General features: G+C 42.0%; 1 protein-coding gene across 6 annotated transcripts in view; it reads right to left on the bottom strand.

The window, feature by feature from the left end:
* Positions 1-25,541, bottom strand: part of NFIA (nuclear factor I A) — a 338,556-nt gene that overhangs the window by 100,075 nt on the left and 212,940 nt on the right. For all 6 annotated transcript variants that reach the window (XM_075003033.1, XM_075003034.1, XM_075003030.1 and 3 more), the window contains exons 4-6: positions 19,036-19,110; positions 6,145-6,262; positions 3,117-3,244 (exon numbers count right to left, since the gene is read on the bottom strand). In XM_075003033.1, the coding sequence (XP_074859134.1) occupies positions 3,117-3,244; positions 6,145-6,262; positions 19,036-19,110 (321 nt within the window). The remainder of the gene's footprint in view (positions 1-3,116; positions 3,245-6,144; positions 6,263-19,035; positions 19,111-25,541) is intronic.

The following is a 25,541-nucleotide window of genomic DNA, read 5'->3' as shown; positions in this document are numbered from 1 at the left end:
TTGGGAAGAAGAGGCCTCTGGACAAAGGACTTCCTTCCGGAAGACCCCCCCAGGGGCCGCGCTTCTAAACGGTGTTTTGGAGCCCGGAAGAAAGGTCTTCCGGACTCCAAATCACGTGACATTATGCTAATGAGGTGCAGGGAATTTGCACCCATGCTTCATTAGCATATTTCAGGCCGTGTATTACCCTGCGACTTTTGAAGAAAGTGGCCTGTGCAGAAACGGCCAGAGAGTGATGTGGTGCAATGGTTAATGATTGCCTCCTGGCAACGAATGTAAATAGGATTCTATGCCAGTATTGTCAGATCCATCAGCTGCCTTTAACTTAGTTGATTGCAAGGTGTTGCTGACTTGCCTGAGGACTCTGGTGGGAATGGACGAGGCCACTTTTCAGTGGTTTTGTTCTCTTCTCTCCGCAGGTAGTTGTGGACAATTGCTCCTCCTCCTGATGGCTCCTCTGTGGCATGCTGCAAGGTGGCATCTGTCACCTCTCTTGTTCAACACGCATAAAAGGCCACTAGGAATATTTGTCAGGGGGAGCAAGTTTCAGCATTTCCGTATGCTGATGATGTCCACCTGCATGCCATTCAGCACTTCAACCATTATCCCAGTGAAGCTGGAAAACGAATGAGAGCAAGCTGACGGGAGCTTAACCCAGACAATGCTGAGGTGATGGAGGCAGGCTGGGAGACGTCGCTGGAAAACAGGGAGGAGGCCATATCAACCCCTTCCACTGAAGGAGTGTGTCTGCCCAGAGCTGATAGTATTCATGACTTAGGGGTGATTCTATAGCCCTTGTTACTGTTTGATGATCATGTTACAGCAGTGACCCAATTTGTGTCTGTATAGGCGGCTGAAGCCTCGCCTTTCAGACACAGACCTTGCCACTGTTATCTATGCTTTTGGTCACCTCCAGATCAGACTACAGCAATGAAATTCACATGGGGCTATACCTTACAATTATTTGGAGACTAAAGCGGGTGCAGAATGTACTTGCTTGCTTACTGGACAGGACATTTCACTGGGGGGACAATGGGGGAGGGGGGAAGTGCACATGACCTGAATGATTCAGGATCTGAGCTGGCTGGCCATGTGTCTCCACATAGAGATTAAGGTGTTGGTTATCATCTACAAAACTATAAATGGCTTGGAGCTGGACTACCTGAGGGACTGCCTTACTCTCCTTGCTATTATTCCTCAGCTGTGGTCAGCAGAAGCGCTCAGTCTGGATCCAGCTCATTATAAAAGAGAGAGGGGCTGCTGGCAGGATGTTCTGTCAGTTCTGAGACTCTGCAACTTGCTCCCTCTCCCCAGCCCCCGAATCTGAAACAGCTAAATTTGGTGGCTTTCCAGGCATGTTGCAAGAGACATCTGTTTGATGTGCTTTTGGAGAAGGCTGTGGACATGCTTCAGAGATGCTGAAGGTTCCAGCCAAGTTCCCGTAGAACTGATCTTAGTGGTGCTGAGGTTTCATTTAATTGTATGTGCTGAATCATTATGTTAGAGTGCCCCCCCTGTTGGTTAGACATCCGATTATTTTAAATCTAAATAAAATTATAGAAAATATAGAAAAAACAAAGGATTGACCCCTTACAACCATATACTGATGACCTGGTAAAATGTTGGGAGGTGGAAGACAAAAACACGTTATTGGTTTTCTATAAATAAAATATTAGTAATCAAAAGCAATACAATCCCTACCTAGAACAAAAATCTGTGACCTAATTCTGCCTGCTGCCTACCATCATGCCAGGATGTTTTCACTACTTTGAGGTACCCAGATAACACCAAGCAAGGTGATCGGAAGACATTAAATAAATAACACAACCCATGGAAAATCCACCAGGAGAAGGTTCTGCTTCCCTCTTTAAATTTCGTAGCTCCAACATCCAGTGATACGTAGAGTCAACAATCAAACTTCATTATGTCTGAATACAACGGCAGCTCTTACCGAGTCTTACTCCTGAGGGAATTCTGTGTCCCTGCCCAGTGCAGAATGTTGTGCACACAGAATTTCCTTTACCCCACACAACTGGGCTGCAAAGCTGCTAGCCACCATTAGGGGCTGCTGAACCCAGCAGAACCACCTCACCCATGGACAACACTGCTGGAGGGTGAAGGAGGGAGCTGCAGGGGTCCTGGTTGCTGCTGTTCTCAGCATGCCCTAAGGGAAGAATAGGTTGGTGTGCAGGAAACTCAGTGAAAACCTGAGACTAGAAGCTCAGGCTGTTCTCCCGCTAGATCCCTGGGCTCTGGGAGGGTGGGGGGAGGGGTGGACATCTGGCCTAGTGGCCCCCTGGGCTGCTGTCCATGGGGGAGGGTATCTGGCCTGGGGAGACTCTGTGATTGGTAGGTGGGGTTCTGCCCCGCCACTGACAGGGCTTGGGTGGGCCCTACAGGACAGAAGAAAAGGAATGGGTTATCATAGGGGTTTCTTTAATGTTCTACTCCTGGGGAAAATTTTGTATGTATGCATTGTTACAGACATACTTACTGACGGATATTTTGAAATACATTAATAAAATAATTGAAACTGTCCTGATTGTATAGTGTTATTTTTAAAAACAAAATTTGCAGAAATTTGCAAAATCTTAAAATAATTTGTGCAAAAATTTTTGGGGGCACAGGGCAGTACAGAATTCTCCCAGGTGTAAGGACTCTTAAAACAAACCAAACTTCAGAGTAAACAAACATATAGCTGTTCAAAGGTCTTTCCATCTTATAGAGGTATGATTTTTTTAATAACAATATAAATAATAGCATTTCACAACAGAACGAAATGTGATCCACAGCTGGGACAGGAGCTGTATTTAGCCTAGCTGTTATCAGTGCTATTCCATGATTGGATATGGACAATTTGACAGTGAAGGAGAGTATAACTTTTGCTGTGTTATTCAAATACTTCAGATGCTTGGCCTGGATACAAAAGTGACACACTACAAAAACATTTGCAGCTGCAAGAGCAATCAAACTATTGCAATATTTGCATTAGACAGACCATTTCAGCACAAATCACAAAGATTTTATATATAGCCTTTCTAGACAGTATTCTCTTATGATAATGAAACTGAAAAACCGGAGGGAATTTCCTATGACTCCTGAAAGCCATGGCTTACCTGGTTCCACTTCATGCCATCCACTTGACTGACTGCCACTTCCTGGAGAGCGCCCTTGGCTTGTATAAAATGGCTCTTCACCAGGACTGTCCATTTCATCCTCCACAGATTTGAGGCGTTTCGTAGAGCTGAAAAAGTAAAACAGTAATACTGTGTATGCTGAAAAGAAACAAAGGTATTTCTCCACTGGTCTATGTCTCAGTAGCTTGGGAAGAAACCAACTGGGTAAAGTATAATGGCACAAACTGACAAAGTTACAGCATTGGTTTGGGAGAAATTCCCGTTCTCTTTACGTTTCCCCACAAAGCTGAAATAATGTTTCTTAGTCCTGATTTATTTTTTTCAGATTTGTGCCTGTCTTCTGCCAAAGTTGTCAGCCTTTTTGAACTGTGCCAAGCTTCATGCTGATTTTGTGACACGTAACAACCTCCAATAAAGACTAAGCTGAGGTCATCAAACTCATTCCAGACTGGAACAAAAGCTATTTTAAAACTTAAGATTTTCACAGAGAAAAGGCTAGGACCTTATCCAATGCAGGCTGAAATCAACAGAAAGACCCCCATTGAGTTGGTTTTTGTACCATTAACTCACTGTGTCATCAGCTATCAAATTGTTTATATTAAACAGATATAACAATGACAGGTACACCCACATTTTAACTACCTTGTGTTTCCTTATCTTATTGTGAATGCTATATCCTCTGTTTGTATGTATTTTATATGTTCAATGCTTCCTTTTCCTAAAGAAAAAAACCATTGGCAACCCAGCTTCATGGCAACTCTGCAATAATAACCCAACGCACATGAATGACGGAAAAAATGGAAAAGATATTTGTTTACACAGACACCGGTTATTTTAACCTAGTATAAAAATTTTACCAAGTACCTTTTTTCCAACGACTTTAGTCTCCAGATGCTGCCACACATTTACCAAAATAAACCCACCTGTTGACTAAAGTCAACACTGAAAGACTTCCACATGGCCCTCACCATATATAATACCCCCCCAAACCAAACAAAGCCAAGCAAAAAGGCTGAGAGAAAGGAGTATCTTTGCACTGCACCCTGAAGGTCAACGGACTTCAGAGTACAGCAGATTCTAGTGCCAGGGCCCACAATCTTGGCTAAGTTTGGAATAATGAGATGCATAGAATGCTCTAGGTTATTACTGTGAATTTGTCCTAACACATTTTTCCAGATCTTACATCCCTTGCCAGATCTTTATTCTGTGAGGTCCGTTCCACTAGCACTGCGTAACAGTCTTACCTCCCTTAATATCCCATACAGTAGAACAGTCTCTTTTGTGCCTCAGGGATGTGCTGCATGGATATAAAACATTCCATTGGCATAATTCCCATTAAGCTAAATCTTCCAGCCTTTACTCAGACAAGACTCACTTTAGCTTCAGCCGTAGTTCTGCCTGAGTAAGAGCTGCAGGATTTAGGAGTTCTGTAACCAAAGCTGAGGGGTCAATAATATTTTATGGTATGGATGGAAAGCAGGTTGTGCCATAACTTATTTCAAAGTATCATTGTATATCGGTAGGGGAAATTCTGTGTGTGCAATTATTGCCTTATACTGCCACCAGTATACAAGTCTGTGTATTTAAAGAATATTTTTTTTCTAACTGGGAACACCCTAATGAGAGAAAAACAAACATATTACCTAGTTATTAACTACTGGTAATGTTTATAATTAGCTCCTTATCAGTACTAGCTACTTGCCAAAGAAGAGAAGAGTGACAAAGGAGCTTTCAAGTAACTCTAATAACCTTCCTTTTCCGCTCCTGGAGTCGCAACAAAACTCTAGCTCACCTAATAAACTATTTTGCTAGTCTTTAAAGTGCTACTTGACTGCTTTTTGTTTTGATAGTGTATAGACTAGCACGGCTTACTCTCTGTTGCTGACAGTGTTTCTAATGATGAGTACCGCACATACAGTATGCTGAACACATGTGAAAAAACTAAAGGCACAAACTTTTAAACTGATTACTGCCACACGTAATGAGAACCGTATTTGCTAAGCTTCAGAATGCTGACTGAGCTCATGTGAACAGAATGTTCTTTCAATCTCTGCAAACTATAAGCTAAAAAGTTATTGCTAGGAGACTCTAAATACTTGCATAGAAAATAGAAACAGCTAAATTCAAGAGCTGTGTTTGTTTTTTATGGCGTGCTTGCTTTTTGCTAAGCTGGTAGCACGCCAGACTGAGATGAGAACCTAAAAGAACCTTGGGATGAAGCGAGAATTTCTTGTTAAGTCTTCAAAATCACTGATCATTTTCCCTAGCAGACACACAAAAATCAACCTGATTCCTTAATAGTGTTCAAGATGGCAATGGTAAATAGGCTTATTTATAAATTAAATCTTATGGATAGTTAAAATAAAAAGACAGAGTAAAAATACCCTTGTCTGCTAGTTTGCATCTGATATATGGAGTCAGATTTGATAGATGCCTGTATCAAAAATTCAGGTGTTCCACTAAATCACAAAATTCTTAAAGCCACATAAAAATGTGAATGGATTAAAGGCCAAGTCTTCAATACTAAATTAGTTTTGCAGATAACATTCCTATGCATACAAAATAAATGTTTATCTGAAATCCGTTGTCCAGTTACTTTTCCTTCTACACAATGCAAGTTGTGCTACCTACAAAAATAAGTGCATGAAAAATACTCAGAGACATTCTCATGGGAGGACATTAAGTTTCGTCCTGACCCGGATTCTTCCCCCCACTTCTACCAGTGTAATTCAGCTGATTTCAGTGGAATTACTCTGATTCTAAAGAATGTGAGTGAGAAAAGAATGGGAACCTACGTGTCTCTCTGCAGCTTTTTTTCCAGAACTGGACTATAACTACAGAGGTGTAATACGATCGAGAAGATACTCAAAATTATGATTCTGAAAAGACTGCCCATCCCCTGTCCCCACCCGAACACAATGTAATTACTGAGCAATAACTTCCATATGACCATTCATCGTAATTTGGGTTTTAAAAGGAACTCAATGACACAGACACATCAAATTACCTGGTAGAGGATGTGCTAGGTAAAGACCTCCTCATTGCGCCTGGGCTCATGCTATAGTACGAGGAACTTTCCAAATCGGAGAGGGAGAAATTTGGGCCTGTTCCTGCAGCTATTGGTGCTAGGGACACAAAAGAAATTAAAGTCAGTAAGTCATGTGAATAAAGACTCAGTTATATACCAACCCCACAAGTGAATTAGCACTGTAATCAGGAACATATTACCACCATATGATGCCCCATGGAGCAGGGTCTTTTGGTTTGTTTGTACAGTGCCAAGCACATCAAAGCCCTGGTCCCCACCTAGGGCTTCTATAGTAATAATAATAATAATAATAATAATAATAATAATTAATAATATAAAGATATTCTTATTCTCCTTTTGAATCAGTTCTCTACCATCAATTCTAATTATTAAGAAGTAAGAATCTTGAATTCTTTTAAGAAACTGCTGTTGTATTAAAATCTTCTTAAAAATACCTCTTGAATCTTCCTTATTAGGCAGAGCCTGGAGTACTGGACATGTTGCACCATGCCTACAGCATGCCTGGTCCAGGCTGTGAGCTCCTGTGGATAGGGAAGGGGCACTGGTGCCACTTCTTTTCCTATCAGCACGCATGGTTCTCTGTAAGTACCACTATTGCTGGGACTCAGCTGATTCTAATATATGTGCGTAGAACACTGGCTTTAGAGTAAGGTATTACAGCAGATCCTTTCCTAAAACTTCACAGGCATAGGGCTGTGAACTCCCATGTGTTGGGACAAATGAGAATGTAGTAACTGAATATAAAACTGAGACAGCAAGGTCTTCCCCAACTCAGTAAATTGCATGTGGCCACCATCACCATTACAGCATCCAGACCTTTATAGCACATACTGCTTTATGGACCATGATTTCACAGTCTGATGCAAATTACCCCATTACCCAATATGTATGTGCAGCACAGGAGATACTACCTGAGAACTCCAATCACAGAGATTTTCCTGGTGCTACACAAGGATACTGAGCCAAAGAAACTCCTGTGCCACTTGGAACGACTGTACTGAAATCAACAGAGCTGTGAGTGCTTCTATCGCAGAGGAACAGAGCCCATGGAATGTTTCATGCTTGTGGACATGAGTGAGGAAACCAAGATTGGATGGTTTGCATATCTTGTCCCATTAACTTAGCATCCCAAGGGTGAAATGTGGGCTAGAATGAAGTCACTGGGAGTTCCACCTTTGACTTCAGATGGGGCAGGATTTTACCCCAACTTGTAGTGAACAAGCACTTGACAGGTGAATAGTATGCCTTTGCAGCTGCCTCATCCACCTCACAATTAAATAGACAATCTATGGCAAAGAGCTTTTAAGAAAGTTAGTCTTCACTGAGACAGACTGGGAATGGTATGGATTGCAACAAATTTTTAAAAGTATGTGGTAGAAAGTACACAATGCTATTAAAACTTAAGAAAATCTGGAATGATCATTTAAAAGAATTAACTTTCGAAGTAATTTATGACTAGAACACCAAACTCCTTTGTTGTCTTCTTTTAACTAAAATGTGGGTGTATAAAATACTGGGTGTATTAGACGGAGGGGCTTTATTTAAGAGAAATTAAATATACTAAAACTAATTTTATTAATTTGTGCTTTTTCTTAAGAGTCTCCTGACAGCAGCTACAACATGCTGTAAAACCTGACAAATTTTCATAGAAAAAGAAACCAGTGTAAGTAATTTGTGTAAAAGGTAACATAGGCATGGACTGCTATAATTCAGACACCCTGCAGACAGCAGACTGCTGCAGTGTGAGCAGTTATGGGTTAGAAAAATGACCACACTGCAGTCAGTCTGACGTGAATGGAAATCAATCATAAAGGTACTCCTCTCTGCAGCATCTACTCCACAGTTTTCAACAACTCCTTTGCCAAACAGATTTGTGCTCTGTAGGTTCCTTAGCTGAACAATTCATCTACACCCAGACCCAACAAGGCCTAACTTGGAAGTTAATAGTAGTATTTTCCAAACAGGCACATAACAAGGCAGGTTAGTAAAAATTATGGAGATATACCTATCTCATAGAACTGGAAGGGACCTTCAGAGGTCATTGAATCTGGTCCCCTGCATTCACAGCAGGACCTACCACCATCCCTGACTTTTTTTTAAATGTATTTACACCACATGTCTAACCAGCCCCATTAAGGGCTGAACTCACAAACCTGGGTTTAGCTGGCCTATGGGCAAACCACTGAGTTATCCCTTCCTACCAAGGCACTAAATTAAAGTTCTGGTTCCTTCCAGGGAGTAATAATTTTCTTAGCCACTGGAAGTTTTATTAAGAGGTTTTATTTCAGATAGAGCTGGAGGAAAACACTGTGGTCAGAAACTGACTCCACTCACATTCCCCCAAATCCAGGGCATGCTAGATTCTTGAATTTGCCTTCTCTGAAACTTCCTTCCACTCTGAACACGGTGCTTGAAAAAGTGTGTTGAGGGATAGAGTAAAGCTAGGAATGTGAAAACTAACCACAAGGTAAGAAGAATTAAATAGGTAACCTCTGGTGTCCTCCATATTTAAAAATAATAGAGTTTTCCTTCCATGGCCTCCAACATCCTGCAGTGCGCAAGGAGCTGAACTCAGAGGATTCAAAATGAAGGGTAAAAGACAAAATCCATCCCTCATTAACAATAAAATTGTCAAAGGACAGAACAATTATTTAAATAGTTGAGTATCAAAAGCACCTAAAGGGTTCGCAGCAGGTGCTTATTTAAAAGGTCTATGGTGGCTCTAACAATGACACACATACTAGAGACAATCCAAGGTCACTTAACTTAGTCATGCTTGGGAGGTTAACTTTTCATAAAGGGGGTTTGTTCTGGAATCATTTATCCTATGTACTAGGAAGTTATCTTTCAGTAAAGGATATCTGTGCTTTCTTTTTCCAGCTAGTTTGTTCTTTAACAATATTGTACTGTAGACAAAGTGAGGAAAATGTCAGTGTAAACACTCCATGTAGAGGCAGGTAGGGAAGGTGTTAATTCTCTTTGTCTAGCTGGCGGGGGTGGGAGGGTGAGAAATCTGTTTCTTCCTCTGAAATTTGGTGGAAGTGATTTATGCATTTTACCACTGTTATAGACTTGACTGAGTCGAGTTACTCTTACATTAAAATTTGGCTGAGAGAACCTGGTTGTGGGGTCTATTTGGCCTATTTACTTTCCTGTTCTGCAACACAACGGCTGTGTCTACACTTGCCCCTCCTTTGAAGGGGGAATGGTAATCAGGGTGATGGGAGATTACTAATGAAGTGCTGTAATGAATATGCAGCACTTCATTAGGCCAGTTCACCCCTGTGGCAACTTCAGAGTATCAAACTTTGAAGTGCCAGCATGCTGTGTAGCCATAGGCACTTCTTCAAAGTGCCTTTACTCCTCAAAAGTTTGAGGAGTAAAGGCATTTCACAGTAGCTCAGACACTTTGAAGTGCTTGCGGTTACACAGCATGCTGGCATTTCGAAGTTTGATACTGTGAAGTTGCTGCGGGGGTGAATTGGCCTAATGAAGTGCTGCATACTAATTGCAGCACTTTATTAGTAATCTCCCATCACCCTGACTACCATGTCCCCTTCGAAGAAGAAGGCAAGTATAGACATAGTTAACTTGCTGCAAAGGTGCATAAATTTCACCTAGCCTAGCCATGCAAAACCTTTCCTGCTCCAAATGGCCCTAACGTTGCTTGAACAGTCTAGCCTTCTTCTCTAAGCCCTGATGGTAATACAATCACTCTTCTGTCTGTCTGTAGGAGTCCCGATCAACAGTCCAGCGCTAGAGAGCAAATAGAAGAAATAAAGCTACCTAAACTGTGGCAAAACTTTACAAGAATTCAGCTTCCTCACTTTAGTATATGATCATTCAACATATGACTACCCTCCCCATCCGAATGCCAGCCCAGTGTTCCAAAAACATGTTTGGCACTGTTCAGAGTATTAGCATAAGAGCGGTGATCATTCTGTTCTCTAATGCAAAGCCGGAACCTTTTTACACCCAACTACACATAACTTGAAGATCAAAATTATACCAGCCACTCAGAAATTATGCTGCTTTTTTTTCTTCAGGAAAATGACACCAATGAACTCAAGAACACATCCCAAGCAGGAGGTACAGGTTGAAAATTTCAGTTGAGCTTGACTGCAATACAAACCCCACCCACATGCCTGCCTCAAGATGTTATTTGCCACTGACCTCTGACACTGATGAGGGAGGAATAAAATGGTTTATTTGATAAAAACCTGGCCTCTCATTTAAAACTAATGAATGCGGCCTCAGCTCTGAATTCAGTTGACAGGGTGGTCTCTATCGCAAAACTCTTACTCATAAAGGGTATATTTCAATCTCTCTGAAGAGGTAAAATGAGAGTTTGCCTGAAAGGCTGGAACATCCCTCACACTTGGCCAGTCATTCCATGTTCAGCTGGGGAGGGGAGTGGGCAGCTACTTCTCATGGAAGTTCTGATCTGGATGGAGGGCAGTTCTGAGGCAATCCCCCGCCATTGTGCCAGTCCATCCTATTTGCTTCCAGTTTATTAGTACAAACAGTCACCCAAAATGTCAAGAAAAATTAGAGAAAAATTTGAAAAAAAACCCTCCGGCAATTCAATTTAAATATTTAAATTGGATATTTATTGAATTAGAATACAGGAAACCAACTAAATACAATCAGACAGGTTGGCATGTATCTTCCTTAAAAGTTGCACTGTCTTTTAGTTGTTAGGCTATAGTAAACTGCTTCATATCTGGCAACCCCAGGACCAGGAGGTTGCCGATTGTTTATGCCAGTTACTAGAAAGCAGCTGGGGGGGAGGCACAGGCAGCAGTTAGTGGGCCCCTCAACAAAGTTCAGCTCCTGCCGCTCCCACCTCAGTGCAGGGTCCTGCTCAACTACTGCCCTGTTATCTTGTACATGGGAGCTGCATGCGGGGCTTGCACGTCGCCACACAGGGAGCCAGTCTGGGCAATGGACACTGGGTGGGAGAGTGGAGGACAGCGCTGGTTGCACGCATACTCAGCACGGAGGAACACAGGGTGGGTGCTGAGCAGGCCAGCCCTTGAGGGGTGGGGTGTTGTGTGCGTGCTCAGTTCTGTTCTCTGAAGGGAAAGCAGCGTCATGGCCCGGAGCTTGTGCCAGTTTTTTGAGAGTTCCGGATGATCAAATACCGGATAAAACAGAGTTTATGGTATATTTAATTTCTATTCTTTCTTTTTTTGTTTGCTTTTACAAAGATATTTGGGTAGAATTAGGATCATGACATATCTAACACTGCAGCAAAGTAACAATATACATAAGGCTGAACATATTGTGCCCCAGGAAGAAATATGACATTTGACTAATGCACCTTTTCAAATACTGTGACTTAATAACCAGAGGAAAATGTACTATCTTTCTGACTCTGTAAGGAAAGGGTAGCTCAGATTTGTTGCATGGGCTTTATCTCCTAAATACGGTAATGTTAGGTTCAAAGAGGTTTGGCCGAATACAACAGATATGAAATGTGTGATGTTCATTTTAAAATTACTAGTGCAGCCTGCTATTGACCATCTCATTATGCTGAGTTCCATTTATAAACATAGCTAACCACTAAGTTTATGGAGACTTTTTGTGCTGCTTTAATAGGATATTGATCGAGAGAGCAAGGTTTGAGTGGACTGCCATTGAATTGTGTAATGGCATACAAAAAGCAAGGTCACAGCAACTGTTCATTCTATGCCTGCAGTCTATTTTTTATTATAATCTTTTTTTTCTCTCTCCCTATTACACACAAGCCCCCACAGTATGTTCAGGATAGCAGTGCTTTGCTAAGGAATATAGAGTATCTTTTAAATGTTATTTTTCATGCTGCTGACTTCTAACTATCTCAGCTATAGTATTGCTTAGTATAGCAGAAAACCTTCCTAAGTGTGCTCTGCACTAAGGAGTTCTATGGATCGTCCCCATACTCCTTCAGACTGCAGAAAAGCTGTGAAGCCCTTCTGCAGTTTCACAGCTGCAGCATCACCAGTGCAAGGCGGCTGGGTGGGTAGGGCAGCAATGGGCAACCTAGACTAGTGAGTGAGCCACATGAGTGTCCCTCTGTCAACTTAGTGGGCTGCAAAATTGTTGTCACCGAGATGGTGTCCAGGGATAAGCTACTTTTTTCTAGCTGTACTTGCATGCCTTCAACTTGCAGGGGGTGCTCGCTGAACCATAGCAGCGCTTTGACTGTATGCAGATTGTATGCACAGCTCTCACAGTCAAGGTTCTGTGTAATCAGCACACACCTCAGTTTACATGCCCTTCCTTTACATGTGTGCCACATTAGTAATACCGGTCGGGGAAAAAACCCTACGCGGATAGAAACCAGCAGAATCTAGCAATCCTGAGTGTGGGCAATGGTAAATAAAAGGTTTTATGTGCTGCACACAGAACCCTGATGGGCTGCATGCGTCCTGTGGGCTGCAGATTGCCCACCGATGGTGCAGTTGGGGAATATCCTGCAGACCCAGGTGGTTATGGATCTGAAGGCCCCCTCTCCCACAAAACATTTTGTGATGGCATGAAAGAAATTCTGTGCCATATGGAGAAAGCAGGCTCCTCTGGTGGACTCTAGACAACAGCATTTGCTACTTACTCTGTCTTTGGGGGAATTATACTAAGGACTGGTCCTCCACCTCTAAAGGGGTTGGTGGCTTGATAAAAGTACACTAGAAAGCTGTTGTTCTTTGCTTGTACCCATCTCTTCCCTGCCTACCCCCTGCCCACTCAAAATAGCGGCAATGAATTTAATTTCTTCTTCACATTCTCCCATAGTAACTGCAGTGTCAGTTCTGTATCTTTCAGCTGCGATGATTCTGCTTCAGTACTTCTAATCATCTAAGTTGGAATGTTACAAATAGCTTTATTTAGCCTCTTGGGTGAGTGTGAGGAGTCACGCACACAAACACTACACACAAGAGATTATTTTCCTTTTATTGCCTTAAACAGCAATGATTATTTCACACAGTTACAGAATTATTGCACATTTCAAACACTAGGGTGCCACCTCATGCCAGTCTGAGACCTCTTACATTCTGTTCCAGTTTGCTGTTGCTAAGGCCTCTGAAATACTATGCCCCAGTAGTACCGTCTATGCAGCAAGAGTATGAGGCTTCTGCAGTTGGGTTACAGTTCCAGCAGTTCCTAATCATAGACAATGACCATTTGAAACTCTGACACCCTAAGTATCCATCTTCAAGTGCTTTACTCCACGATCCCTGCCTTTCCAAAGTTCCATCACCATAAAATCACCTGTGGAATTTACATAAGCCTTTTGCCAGACCTACGTGTGGAGCACAGAAACATACATGGTTCCTATGTATGCACAGGCAGGTGTTAACTGCATATTTAAAGGGTTAAAAAGCACCCCACTAACTCCGTGAAAAACTGAGCTAGCACCTCACAACTGTAAGTCCGGCATTCTCACTCCAGGGAATATGCTAGGTGCACTGTACACAAGCACCAGGAATGATATAAGTTCAAACACCAATGCAGTGCAAAACAAGCATAAATGGGATCTGCTTTTAGGGACTGCTCTGTAAGTCCCAAATCCTTCCTTCACAGATCATCCTGCATATCTCAGCCGTCTGCTGGGCAGAGCTATACAGATCGGAATCCTGTTCAGACACATATGCAGATTATTCAAATTAATGGCTGCATTAAGCCTCTTCTACAGGCCCTTCCCAGGCCCCAAGCTCCCAGCCTGCCAGTGCTTCCCATTTGCACTTCCAGGGTTTTGCTAAACAGGAAAATCCCCTAGAGCAGGACTTTGTGCCAAATGGGGTGAACAAATCCTGCAGGGCCCCACACATCATGCCAACCTTTCACAGAAGGCACATTCTACTACCCTGGGAACCTGTGCACCATGAGTTGGGGATTGAATTTAGGTCTAGAATCTCAAGTGTATTTAGGAGTCTAGCTCCTATTGATTTTGGTGGAAGTAAGACACCTGCACACCTCCCAGGCACCCTCATAAAGGATGGTTGGAGGTAACAGGTTTGTTTTGTTTGTGGAAAAGCTAGGTGTTCAATCAACAATTCCTGAAGGACCTGTGGGAACTTAGGCCCCCCCACTGTGGCTTTCATCAGCAACACTGGAGTCAAGAGAGTTGTGTTGGCACCACGTTGGTGTGGCTTCCCCTCATTATTAGGGCATTCTATCAGGGGAACTTCCCCAGTGCTGATGGCCTCAAAAGAGGATCAAAATGTAGCCTCAGGCTTGAGAAACAATAACGTGCATGAGCTCTGACACTCTTGCCTTTTGCCCTCAACCCAACCCTTCCAGTTACATATGAGCTTCTTCCCTCTGGAGGAGTTCCAGCAGAGTGTGGGGCATGATGGTCAATGGAATGCTGATGTAAGCATGTTGGGGATCTGATTCGGCCTCTTCACACAGGACTGTGTGTGGAGAATGACCTCGTACCAGAAATGCTGGGCTTGAAGGGACCTTGAGAAATTATCTCGTCCAACCCACTGTGCTGAGGCAGGACCAAGTATAACTAGGTCATCCCCAACAGGTGTTAGTCTAATTCTGAAAAACCTCCAATGACAGGGGATTCCACATTCCATATCTTAAAACCGGCAACATCTTTTCCTGTCCCCAAGCTCCCAGCCTGCCAATGCTTCCAAATCTTGCCCCAGCATCCCTACTTTCTTTCTCAAAGTTTGTTTTACTTATTTTCCCAGGCTCTGGAAGATTGTGAAGCAGGCTACAGAGTCAATGGTAAAGCCCACTGATGTGGGACTGAAGAAAGCTACAGGTGTGTGCCTGCCAATAAGAGGGTCTGTAATTCTTGTTCAATGGCTCTGGCAAACCTAATCACTGTGATGACAAAAAGCAGTCAAGTAGCACTTTAAAGACTAGCAAAAGAGTTTATTAGGTGAGCTTTCGTGGGACAGACCCACTTCTTCAGACCATAGCCAGACCAGAACAGCCAGAACAGAGCTCTTCTGGTCTGGCTATGGTCTGAAGAAGTGGGTCTGTCCCACAAAAGCTCACCTAATAAACTATTTTGCTAGTCTTTAAAGTGCTACTTGACTGCTTTTTGTTTTGATAGTGTATAGACTAGCACAGCTTCCTCTCTGTTACTGTGATGACAGGGACCCATACAAATAACATATAGATTAAAGTGTAATGTTAATACCAAATGTTTGCTCTCAGGAAGCAGACTTTTTTGCTTAGCTTTTTCATCCTCACCCAGAGAGGTCCCACTGTTATAACAGCATTTTATTCGAGTGCCTTTGTCACACTAAAACAACAAGGAGTCTTGTGGCAACCTAAAGACTAACAGATTTATTCTGCCAGCTTTCATTGGCAGAAGTCCACTTTGTCCGACGTGTCTCTGTCACGCTGACCTCTGACAAACTTAAACACAGCACATTATTATTACCCATACTAAAACCATTTGAAGCAATGCTAGAAACGCTATGTGCTTCATGTTAACTTTAGATGACAGACACTAACAGAAGACAACTTTATTTAAAACTCAGGGAAAGTTTGTGTATCTATTATCAAATTTTTAAAAAATTATGAAAACAATAATACCAAGAGGTGTAAAAGAAACAAGACCAATTAGAGCAACAGTTGATGCAGAGACCAAAATCTGCTCCTCGTATGTAGGTGTAAATCTAGAATAACCGCATTGCCTGTAGTGCAGTTATGCAGATGCAACCAAAAGCAAAATTTGGTCATTCCATCTCAGCATGAGACTTCCTGCAGCAGACACACTGCAGTAGCGAGGGGGTCAGCGATACAGCTGCAGCCTGTCCTTGAAAACTCACACACATTTGGACAACAGATATTACAGAAGTATTTTTAAACAAATACTTTTTACTGTATACAGCATGTGGACAATACTACTGCTCTGCACCACTCATCCTCAAACCGGCATTTGCCATAACAGGGATTCAGGCCCAGTATCACGCAACTTTCTTCCATGAACATGTGCCTGAATCTCTCTGCAGCCTCATGATCATATTTGGAATATGACCTTTTGTGACACTGTCATAGAGCATGCTCAGAAAATTGAAGAGCACCGTGATACAAGATGAGCAAATGGGCTGCCCCCTTAAGCACAGTAGTTGCTAAAGTTGAAGTGGCTTCTTAGAGAAAGAAATATATAGACTGATTGAGTGTATCTTGATTGTTCAAGCTGCCAAGTACTAATAAAAAAAAAAATCCTGGGGAATCTGGATTAGTGCTCTGCGGGGGTTGAGCTCTTCAGTGCCAAAGCAATCTGTGGACTAGTCTGGAGTAAAGCCACAAGTATACTTAAAAAGCCCGGCAAGGTTTATTCTGAATAGTGCAATTTATCAGGCAACCTTATATGTTGGTTTAGGCACATCTCATAGCAGTTAATCATGGATCCTTTATGCTAAATCATTCCCTGAATGCTGGCACACAAATTCACACAGACATCAATGGGATTTTGTTGCGAGAATCCACAATACACATATCCTACTGTGGACTTATCAGAGCTCACAAATGAAACAGGGTCAGGCCCAGTCACTATGTGTAGATGGCACCTCCAAAGAAAATCCAAGGTGCTACCAGAAGTAGCATGTCTAATCCACCAGCTGGTATCCTTCCTTCTCCAGTCAGTACTGAAGGCATATCTCTGTAAGTGTTAGGTCACTGGTTTTTCAGGGGAATCCTATCTCTGGACAGGATACATGTCCTGACTGCACTGGGTTCTTAAAGAGACCATGGCATTTAAGTGCAAGTAAATAACACATGGATAAGTTTATTTTCCCTCCCCAGATTTCCTTGGTTAACTCCAATGTACATAATGTGGTATTATCTATCTTACACTTTGTTTCTAATCAATTTTTATAGGCTTTTGGATACATTACAGCAACAGGGAGTGTGAGCTTCATAACTACAATTCATAACATGTTTTGTAAAATTTTTTGGACACTGGGATCTTTCGTAAAATTGTTGTTGTTGTTGTTGTTGTGATAAAATGTAATGGAAGATTAACAAGCATGAAATTTTCTGGCTTCTAAACTCAGTTGCAAACTCACTGCTATAGAGCTCAGAAGTTGGGAGTGCTGAAGATGGTTACTTTCTAGCAATAGCATCTTGCAAACACACAAATCAGAGCTGATAGAAACCAGAGACAGCTATGGTGACGAGTGCTCCTCCAGTGAAGATAAGAATATCTTAATGTGGTATGTCTTAGAGGGGGAAGGAGTGGATTCCCTTCAGACTTCAAGAGCCTTCCCTCTATTTATACCACATTACAACATCATAAAATGGAGCTATTCACACACAGGAGGAGATACATTAGCTATTCCCACCATAGTTTATGTTAAGCATCAATTTAGTGCAAAACAATAAAATAATGAAGCCAGCCATCTTCAAAAATTGGTGCCAAATATTAGACTCCCAAGTCCATATTTGGGTACCTATATAAAGTGGACTGGTTTTCAAGTAAACGGTGCACCCAGAAATTCCACTGACTTCAAATGTCCTTAAAACAGCCTTCCTACAGGTTGTCTGGGAAGGAGAGTGATGAGAATTTCCTGGCTAAAGTCAGGGTACCCTTTTCTCTCTCACTCTCCCATGCATCCATCTCTGATGCCCGCACACCTCCTCTCCAATCCCTACTTTTAAGGAGATTCTAATTTTTTCCAACAGGAAGACAATTTAGAGTAGTGCTCTGGTAGGGAATGGAGAGCGGAAATAAAGTAGATAAACTGGGTGAACTTTCCTACAGAAACTCCATGGTTTCGATTCAAAAAGGTGCATTCTCTCCTAAGGCTGTCCTTGTCAGGCAGAGCCCCAAGAAGGCCAAAAATTGGACGTGAGGGACATACAAACAAGATTTTAAACTTCCATGCTGAGAACTGACATGCCGTGTTTTATTGGGACATATTAACGCAGATGATCTGCAAGGTTTATGCTGTAAGTGCAGTCCATTTGGTAATCACTGCAGAGCTAACTGGTTCTCTTGTGATGATGCAATTGTTCTTCACTAGCTACAAAAAAAACTACAGCACCCTTGCCTCTTGGTACTGGTTTAGTTGTAACTGCAACAGGAGGCACAGCGTTGGGAAAGGCTGTCTGAGCTCTCTCCTTGGACTGTCTGGGTTATGTCATAGCACAATACAATCAATGCACCTTTGATCAATGGAATGGGGTGGTGACAGGTACTCTTAATTCACTGCTGTTAGCGTGTATTGACAAGCTGGTAATGATCATGCTGCAGCGTGTCACTCATGCTGTGGGCATTAGCATTCTTTAAAGGTCAAAATACAAATCCCTTAAAAGGCAGAACTCCACACAATGGAGGGAGAATGCCGGCCTTGCAAAATTAAAGCAGTACGCCCTTTGAGTAAGTGAGCCTCTTAGGGCTAACCCTGGCACAACTCTCCATGTTATTTGCAAGTTCACCCATCTAGGAGTGTTAAAACAGCAGGCACCTCTGTGCACCCACATACATGTATATACAGGACTGGTGTCTGTGTAATTCCTGGCTCAAAGGCACAGAAAGATGCCATCTTAAATAGTCAGGTTAAAATTCCTCCCTTAGGCTTTGAACCTGCAAATTGATCCAGATGGGCAGACCCCTGTACTTATGCAGACTCTTAATATCATCAGCACGGTGCCATATTGGTGTAAGGATCCATAGGTTCTGCAGAATCAGAATCTTCTAGTTTCTTTTTAAAATATTGTAGTATTTGAACTTCCCCAGTTAATTTAAAATCTGGAACACAAGTCTTCTGTGGCATGGAGGCAAAAGAGGGGACAGTCAGTTTCTCAAGTCGCTTATATTTGGCTTGGGATGGGGAAGCAAGACAAAATGAGAGTTAAAACAAACAAAGGAAACAACAGCAAAAGGATACCTACTCTGTGAGACTCTGACTAGCTCAGTCACACTGAAAACACCTGATGTGACAAAACTGTCCTGGAAGCCCAAATGTCCTGCAAAACATAGAATGAAAGAATTTGGTCAGTGTTATGCATTTAATGACAATATTTTCAAATATTTTCATTTCATTTAGATTTAAAATGTGATGCTTAATTTCCCACCTAGTACTAATTATTATATATGGAGGTTTCTAATTAGTCATAGAGCTATGTAGGCTATTTTGTGGTTTGTCTCTGGAGGTTAAGAAAGCTAACATGACACATCAGCAGGGAATTTTCTAGATGTTAAAGCATCTCAATAGGAAATCTGAAACAAAAGAGGACTATTTTAATAAACGGTTACCTTGGATGACCCCTAACGACTTAACAACTGAAATTAAAATACTGTACCTAGGAATCAGACAGGACAGCTAAATTCTATAATCGTTTTAAACATTATTCTCTAAAGAAACATCTGATCAGGATTATCTACCCATTCATTCAAACAAAACAAGATTTAAAGATGTACTCTTCATTTTCTGAGGTTACACTAGGGAAATCTTAAAATAGCAGCTGACAAAAAAAAAAAAAAAAAAAAAGCACACCAAACCTTTAAAATGAATGCCTTTCCCACAATAAAGAAAAAATCTAGTATTTAAAACAAGCTTTGCAAAAGACAAAATAAATCTCTGCATAAGAAAAGCATTAAGTTTAAGCCTTGGAATTTCTTTACGAGACAGGGCGTATGTTTCCCTGCCTGTTTCATTTTCTGCAAGGGATGACTCTATATTTTGTATCAAAATGTTGTTACACTTCACATAATGGTATTTTCCTACTTCTCTGAAAACATGTCTATCACCAAATGTTAATTCAATTGCATGGGCATTATCAATTACAAAGCAAGCAGCTTTCAAACTCTAAACCAAGTGCAAGTAAGTGTACATAGCTGGATTTACAGTTCATACAGTATATATCAGGACTTCAATTAGAGGTCTGGAGCTCAGAGGCCAGGCTGACCTCTTGCTTTTGAAATCAGGGTCAAAAGAGAAATCTCAGGATAAAGGGATTATTAAAAGAACTGTAAAGTCATACTTGTCCACAGCATAAGTGGCATACCTTTTAAGGTTGTCCTACCTAAAGCCAGTGATTCCAATGCACACACACATATTATTGAATGCTTTATAGGGGGCACCATCTGCCCTACATAGTTATCTGTCAGATACAGTGTTATATCTTTATATTTTTAAAGTATATTATATACTGTTGAAATTATAATTTTGTGTTTGTATGTTCCTTTATGTGGGTACTTGTACTACATACAAATACATCCACAAAATCTGTCATGATCCAATAGTTTACATCTAAATTATTCAAATGCACTTGATGTTAAAACTTAACCCAAATAAATCTCTCAATCTAGAAGCATGAATTTTTACTATGTTTTTGAGGAAAAGAAAATTTTGCATGTTTTAAGTGCATAAAATGCCAAAGTAGAAACTGAGTGCTTTTTGCACTTTTTCAACTCAAACATAGATTTCAAAAAAATTAAGTGAATATACCTGGCCCAGTTTGCTTTTTTCAATAACCATGTTCATGTCTGCTTCATCTTCCTTTTCCATAAATCATATGGAGTAAGTATGTTCATTGACAATTGCCTGAGTATTTTTGATGAGGGTCTACTTTTCATATGCTGCAGCAGATTTGTTTATTGGATTAAAAGATCTATTAATTAAAAATAATTCTCATGGGTCTTAACTTCAGTGAGACCACTAATATGGCTAAAGTTTAGCATGCCTAAGTGCTTTGCTGACTAAGGGCCAGAATGCTCAATAAATGGCATCATTGAGCCTTGGTAGGTCTGATAAAAATAGGTGGTGAATAGGTTCTGCTACCCTTGTTTGCCTGGCAGGCTGTAACAAAGAACATCCAATTGCAGCAGTGTCCAATACACTTGGCACATATGGGCTGGGTCTACACATGCCCCTTTCTTTCGAAAGAGGCATGTTAATGAGTGGATTCAAAATATGCTAATGAGGCGCTGCAATGAACATGCAGTGCCTCATTAGCATAATGGCGGCTGTGGTGATTCAAAAGTGTGGCTTTTTGAATCGTGTGCCACCTGTAGAGATGGGCCCTTCCGAAAGGACCCCCCCCCCGCAGTTTTCGAAAGCCCTTCTTCCTATCACTGGTCTCCGCAGGCAGTGTGAGATTCGAAAAGCCACACTTTTGAATTGCCCCGGCCGCCATTATGTTAATGAGGTGCTGCATATTCATTGCAGCGCCTCATTAGCATCTTTTGAACCCGCTCATTAACATGCCCCTTTCGAAAGGAAGGGGCACGTGTAGACACAGGGGTGGTGAACAGGTCACTGTGTTGTGGTGAATGCAGAGGTTGCCAACCTGCAGCTCTCTGGCCCCATGCGGCTCCTGGAGCATTTAAATGCAGCTCCTCCTCAGAGCTGCATGAGGGGAGTGCTGTTGGTCCACTCCGGGTACATGGCCCACCGCTTGGTGGGAGAAGCGTGTGGTGGAAGCAGTGGTGACTCCAGCAGCGGTCCTGGTGGTGGCTCCAGCAGCGGCCACGACAGTAGCTCCGGTGGCTCTGGTGAGTCGCTGGCATTGAATTAGAACGAGGAGGAGGACTGGGAGCCCCTGGCTCTGAAGGAGGACATTCAGTTACAGCAGGGGGCTGGGGTGCCTGGCTCTAGAGAAGAGAGAGGGCATTTATTTGGGGGTGGGCTGAGAGCACAAATAATGTGGCAAATATGGAAAGACAACAACCACAAGGGTGGTGATCTTTGAATTCCTATTGGACACCACTATCCTACTACAATAATGTTGATGATGTGACTTAAAATATAGAAAAGCAAAAACATTTTTTTTAATTTTTAATCTATTAAGTATATATGTATTATAAAGAGTTAGTGCATCTGTCTAACTCTCTGTGACGCTGTCCATCTGCTAGTCTGTTTATTCAAGAACACCTCCTAAATGATCAGAGGTAGGACCACCAAATTTAGCAAGCAGCCTCCTCTTATTCTAAAACAAGGCCAGGCTTTTGTTGTGCCAGGAAAATGGGAAGCGCATGGAATGGGACTGTTTTCCATAACAAGGAAATGGAAGGGGCTGATAGTAGGGACAGTTTTAGTGCAGAGTGATCACTAGGGGCAGTGAGCATGGGGGACAGCTATACAGCTGATCAGTCATGGTGGGCAGCTGCAACAGGAAGACAGTGGCCAGCCTGGAGCTGGAGCTCTCTACGCTGCCCAACAGTGGCCCAGGTAAGTGGCTCTACTGCCTCAACGCCCCCACCCCAACCCTTGGCCACAGTGCCAGATGTGGTGGGGAAGTGCCAGCCATCGGCTCTGCTGCTCCAGTGCAGCATCGCTGGAGGTGGGGTCCAGCCCATGCAGCCTCCTCCCAACAACCCTTAGGAACCCCAGCAGCAGGCAGGGCTGGCCCACATAGCCCAGTCCCCTGGCTGCTGCTCCCAGAGGAACCCCACACACTTCCTGCCCTGATTACTGCACCCCTATTCTCTGCCCTGCAGCCCCTGCACCACCAGCCACCTGACCTGAAGGACCTGACCAATGCCATACAAGTCTCCTAGTGATTCTAGAATGTATCTTCTAAATGATCAGACAGTCAGGGCCCTTAGTCACACGAGTCACACCTTGACTCAGGTGAGTTATTCTCTTAAATGGACCTTAATCCTGAAATTTTATCCATGCATGCACAGATATGTGGTGCCCCACTGAGCTCAATGGACTCTGTACAGGACTAATGTTCTGCTTAACATGATTCATACTGCAGAACTAGTGCCTAGGTTTGCAGCCTTTGCTGAGGAATCTTCCTGAAAAGTTGATGGTAAGTTAAAAAAAAAAAGTGGCAAAAATGAAGGGAGCCCACCAAATATATGACAAAGAAGCAACCAAGATGAAGCAAAATTAATGAGAAGCTGAAGGAAAAAAAAGAAGTAAAATTTTGTGCCCAACAAAAGCCAAGATGGAAAAATGCCTTTCAGAGAAACTGTATCAATTTGGCTGTTCCACTTAATTATGAATGAGAAAAAACATTAGGTAAATTTGTTAAGTAATTTCAAAACAGATGTAGCACTAAAAGACCCTTAATCAAAAAGAGGATTAAACATTCAAAAGTCTAAAAGATTAACTCTGAATACAGTATTTTCTGAAATAGATGCCGTATTATACTTTTGATGCCCCCAAGATTGGAAGTTGAAATTGCTGTGCATGAATTGTCTCTCTCTCCAATTTTGTTCCTTAATCACATTTGGGTAGTAAAGCTGGTGTTTAAAATGAGTATTAGATGGTCTTTAATGAATTTACGAAAACTATTCATTCACTGAAGTTCTATGCATAAACTAGGGCACTTGGACACCTAAGATAGGCCCTGGTTCAGCAAAGCACTAAACCATGTGTGTAAATGTAAGCCAAATTTGAAATTGGCAACCCTAATCTCCAAACCTAGGGAAAACCATGAGCCACCCTGAAGCACCCTCATGAGGTTTATGTATGGTCTGCATTTTTTTTTTTCTGGGGGTCACTGGCCCTGGTTAGAAAAAGGTTCCCCATCACTGCAATAAGCTGAAGACTTCTTTATCTTGCTGTAAGTCAACCTCCCTTAATGGAAGTAGAACCAAAGTCCAAACTAAGGTATGTTGACTCTAGCTATGTAACTAAGGTAGCTGAAACTGCATACCTTTATTTGACCTTCCCTTCAAATGTAGACCTGCCCTTAGTGACCTGGCTGGAGGCCCAAGCCATAAAGAAGAGATGGCAGATCTGAGTGTGAGCAAGGACACAAGATGAGATAAGTTAGGACAGCAAAAGACGCTATTGGACAGAGAGCATGAGCTTGGATGAGCTAAGTCCCAGGATGGCAAGCAAGAGGTGCTGTCAGCAGTGAGGGAGGCCTGTGACACACCAGTTATATGCAAGTCAATTTCCAAGGATTTTAACGGAATTTCTCCTGTTTTACACTAGTGAGTATGAGATCAGCATTAGTCCTCAAGGTCTTGCTCCATTTTGTCTGTATTACCAAGTGAATTCATACAAAGAGTAAATCAGTGGAGATCTTCTGTGTACAAAAGCCAACGAAATTGCCTCCCAACATTTAGTGTACATGGAGACTCACCTTGTAATCCTACAAGCAGGAAATTAGTCTCAGATATGGGAAGAGTACAAACCAAACACTTGCTGGTTGAGAAAATCACAAGTGACATATTTACTTTTACCTGGAAAGCCAGTATACAGTACAATAGGGTCTCAACATTTACGAGGTTTCCGTATTGAGAACCCTCATGCATACTGAATTTCGCAAATGTGGGGGCTTGGAGCCCTGGGGAAGCCACAGCTGCTGGGGCTCCTGCCTGGTGCCCTGGGGGAAGCAGTGGCTGTTGGTGCTCCCTGCCCAGAGCCCCAGGGAAGCCAAGGCTGACATCACTCCTCCCCAGAGCCCTGGGGAAGCGGCAGCCACCGGTGCTCTCCACCCTGGAGCTCTGGGGAAGCGGCTACTCACAGCTGCTCGCAAATACTTGAATTCGAAAACCTTAGGTTTGCAAATGTTGAGCTGCTACTATATATATTGATAACAGGTTCCTTAAATGCATAATGTTCTAAGTGTTACTTTTGTTTCCAAAGTTTCTATGATTATGATGATGCATCAAGCAAATGTGGTACTTTGCAAACAAAGCATGTTTTCTTTAATTTAAACAATAATATTCTGTGAAAGAGTTAATCCTCTGAAGAAGGCAGCCAAATTCAATTCAATTATTTCATTTGCTCTGGACAGCTGTCTAACGATATTAAGTTTGGAGAAACAGCTTTCTGGGAACTTTGATTCCCTTTTAGTATTTTGAAATTATGAGACAAGTTCCTATACTAGGACTGAAACCATTTATAAACCTTTATTCATGTCAAGCATAACCATCTTAAAACCTTAAAATAGTAATATCCAATTAGGACTTAAAGCCTATTATCTTAAACCAATGCCTGATTAAAAAGTAAAGCCTGGTCCACTCAAAGAGCAGCTTGATTCGTCTTGGTTCTATCCTCCACCTAGCTAATGCTCTGTTTCACAAAGTGTTAAGTAACTAGTTAATATTGCCTAGAATATATAGATCTGTACACCAATGAAAGGAACCATGGTAACAAAATGGAGGAACTGCAATTACTGATGCAGGAAATGAAACTAGATATCATATGGATAATGGAAACATGGTGGAATAATAATCATGACTAGAGTACAGGTATTGAAGGGTATGTACTGGTCAGGAAAGACAGAAAAATAAGGGTGCTAGAGAATATTAATGATGAAGTAGACTGTAAAGAAATGAGACATAATAGAAAGGACAAAACAGAATTTGTACAGAACAAAATCACTTTGAGGAAGAAAAGTAGCACTGGTTCTGGTGGGATTGTCTCTGGGTTATGCTACAGATGCCCAGGATCTGCTTTGGATATGGGTGGGCATCTCTTTAATAGTTC

This window comes from Carettochelys insculpta, chromosome 9, assembly GCF_033958435.1.
Source record: "Carettochelys insculpta isolate YL-2023 chromosome 9, ASM3395843v1, whole genome shotgun sequence".
NCBI lineage: Eukaryota > Metazoa > Chordata > Testudines > Carettochelyidae > Carettochelys > Carettochelys insculpta.
This window is presented reverse-complemented; position numbering and strand designations above follow the sequence as displayed.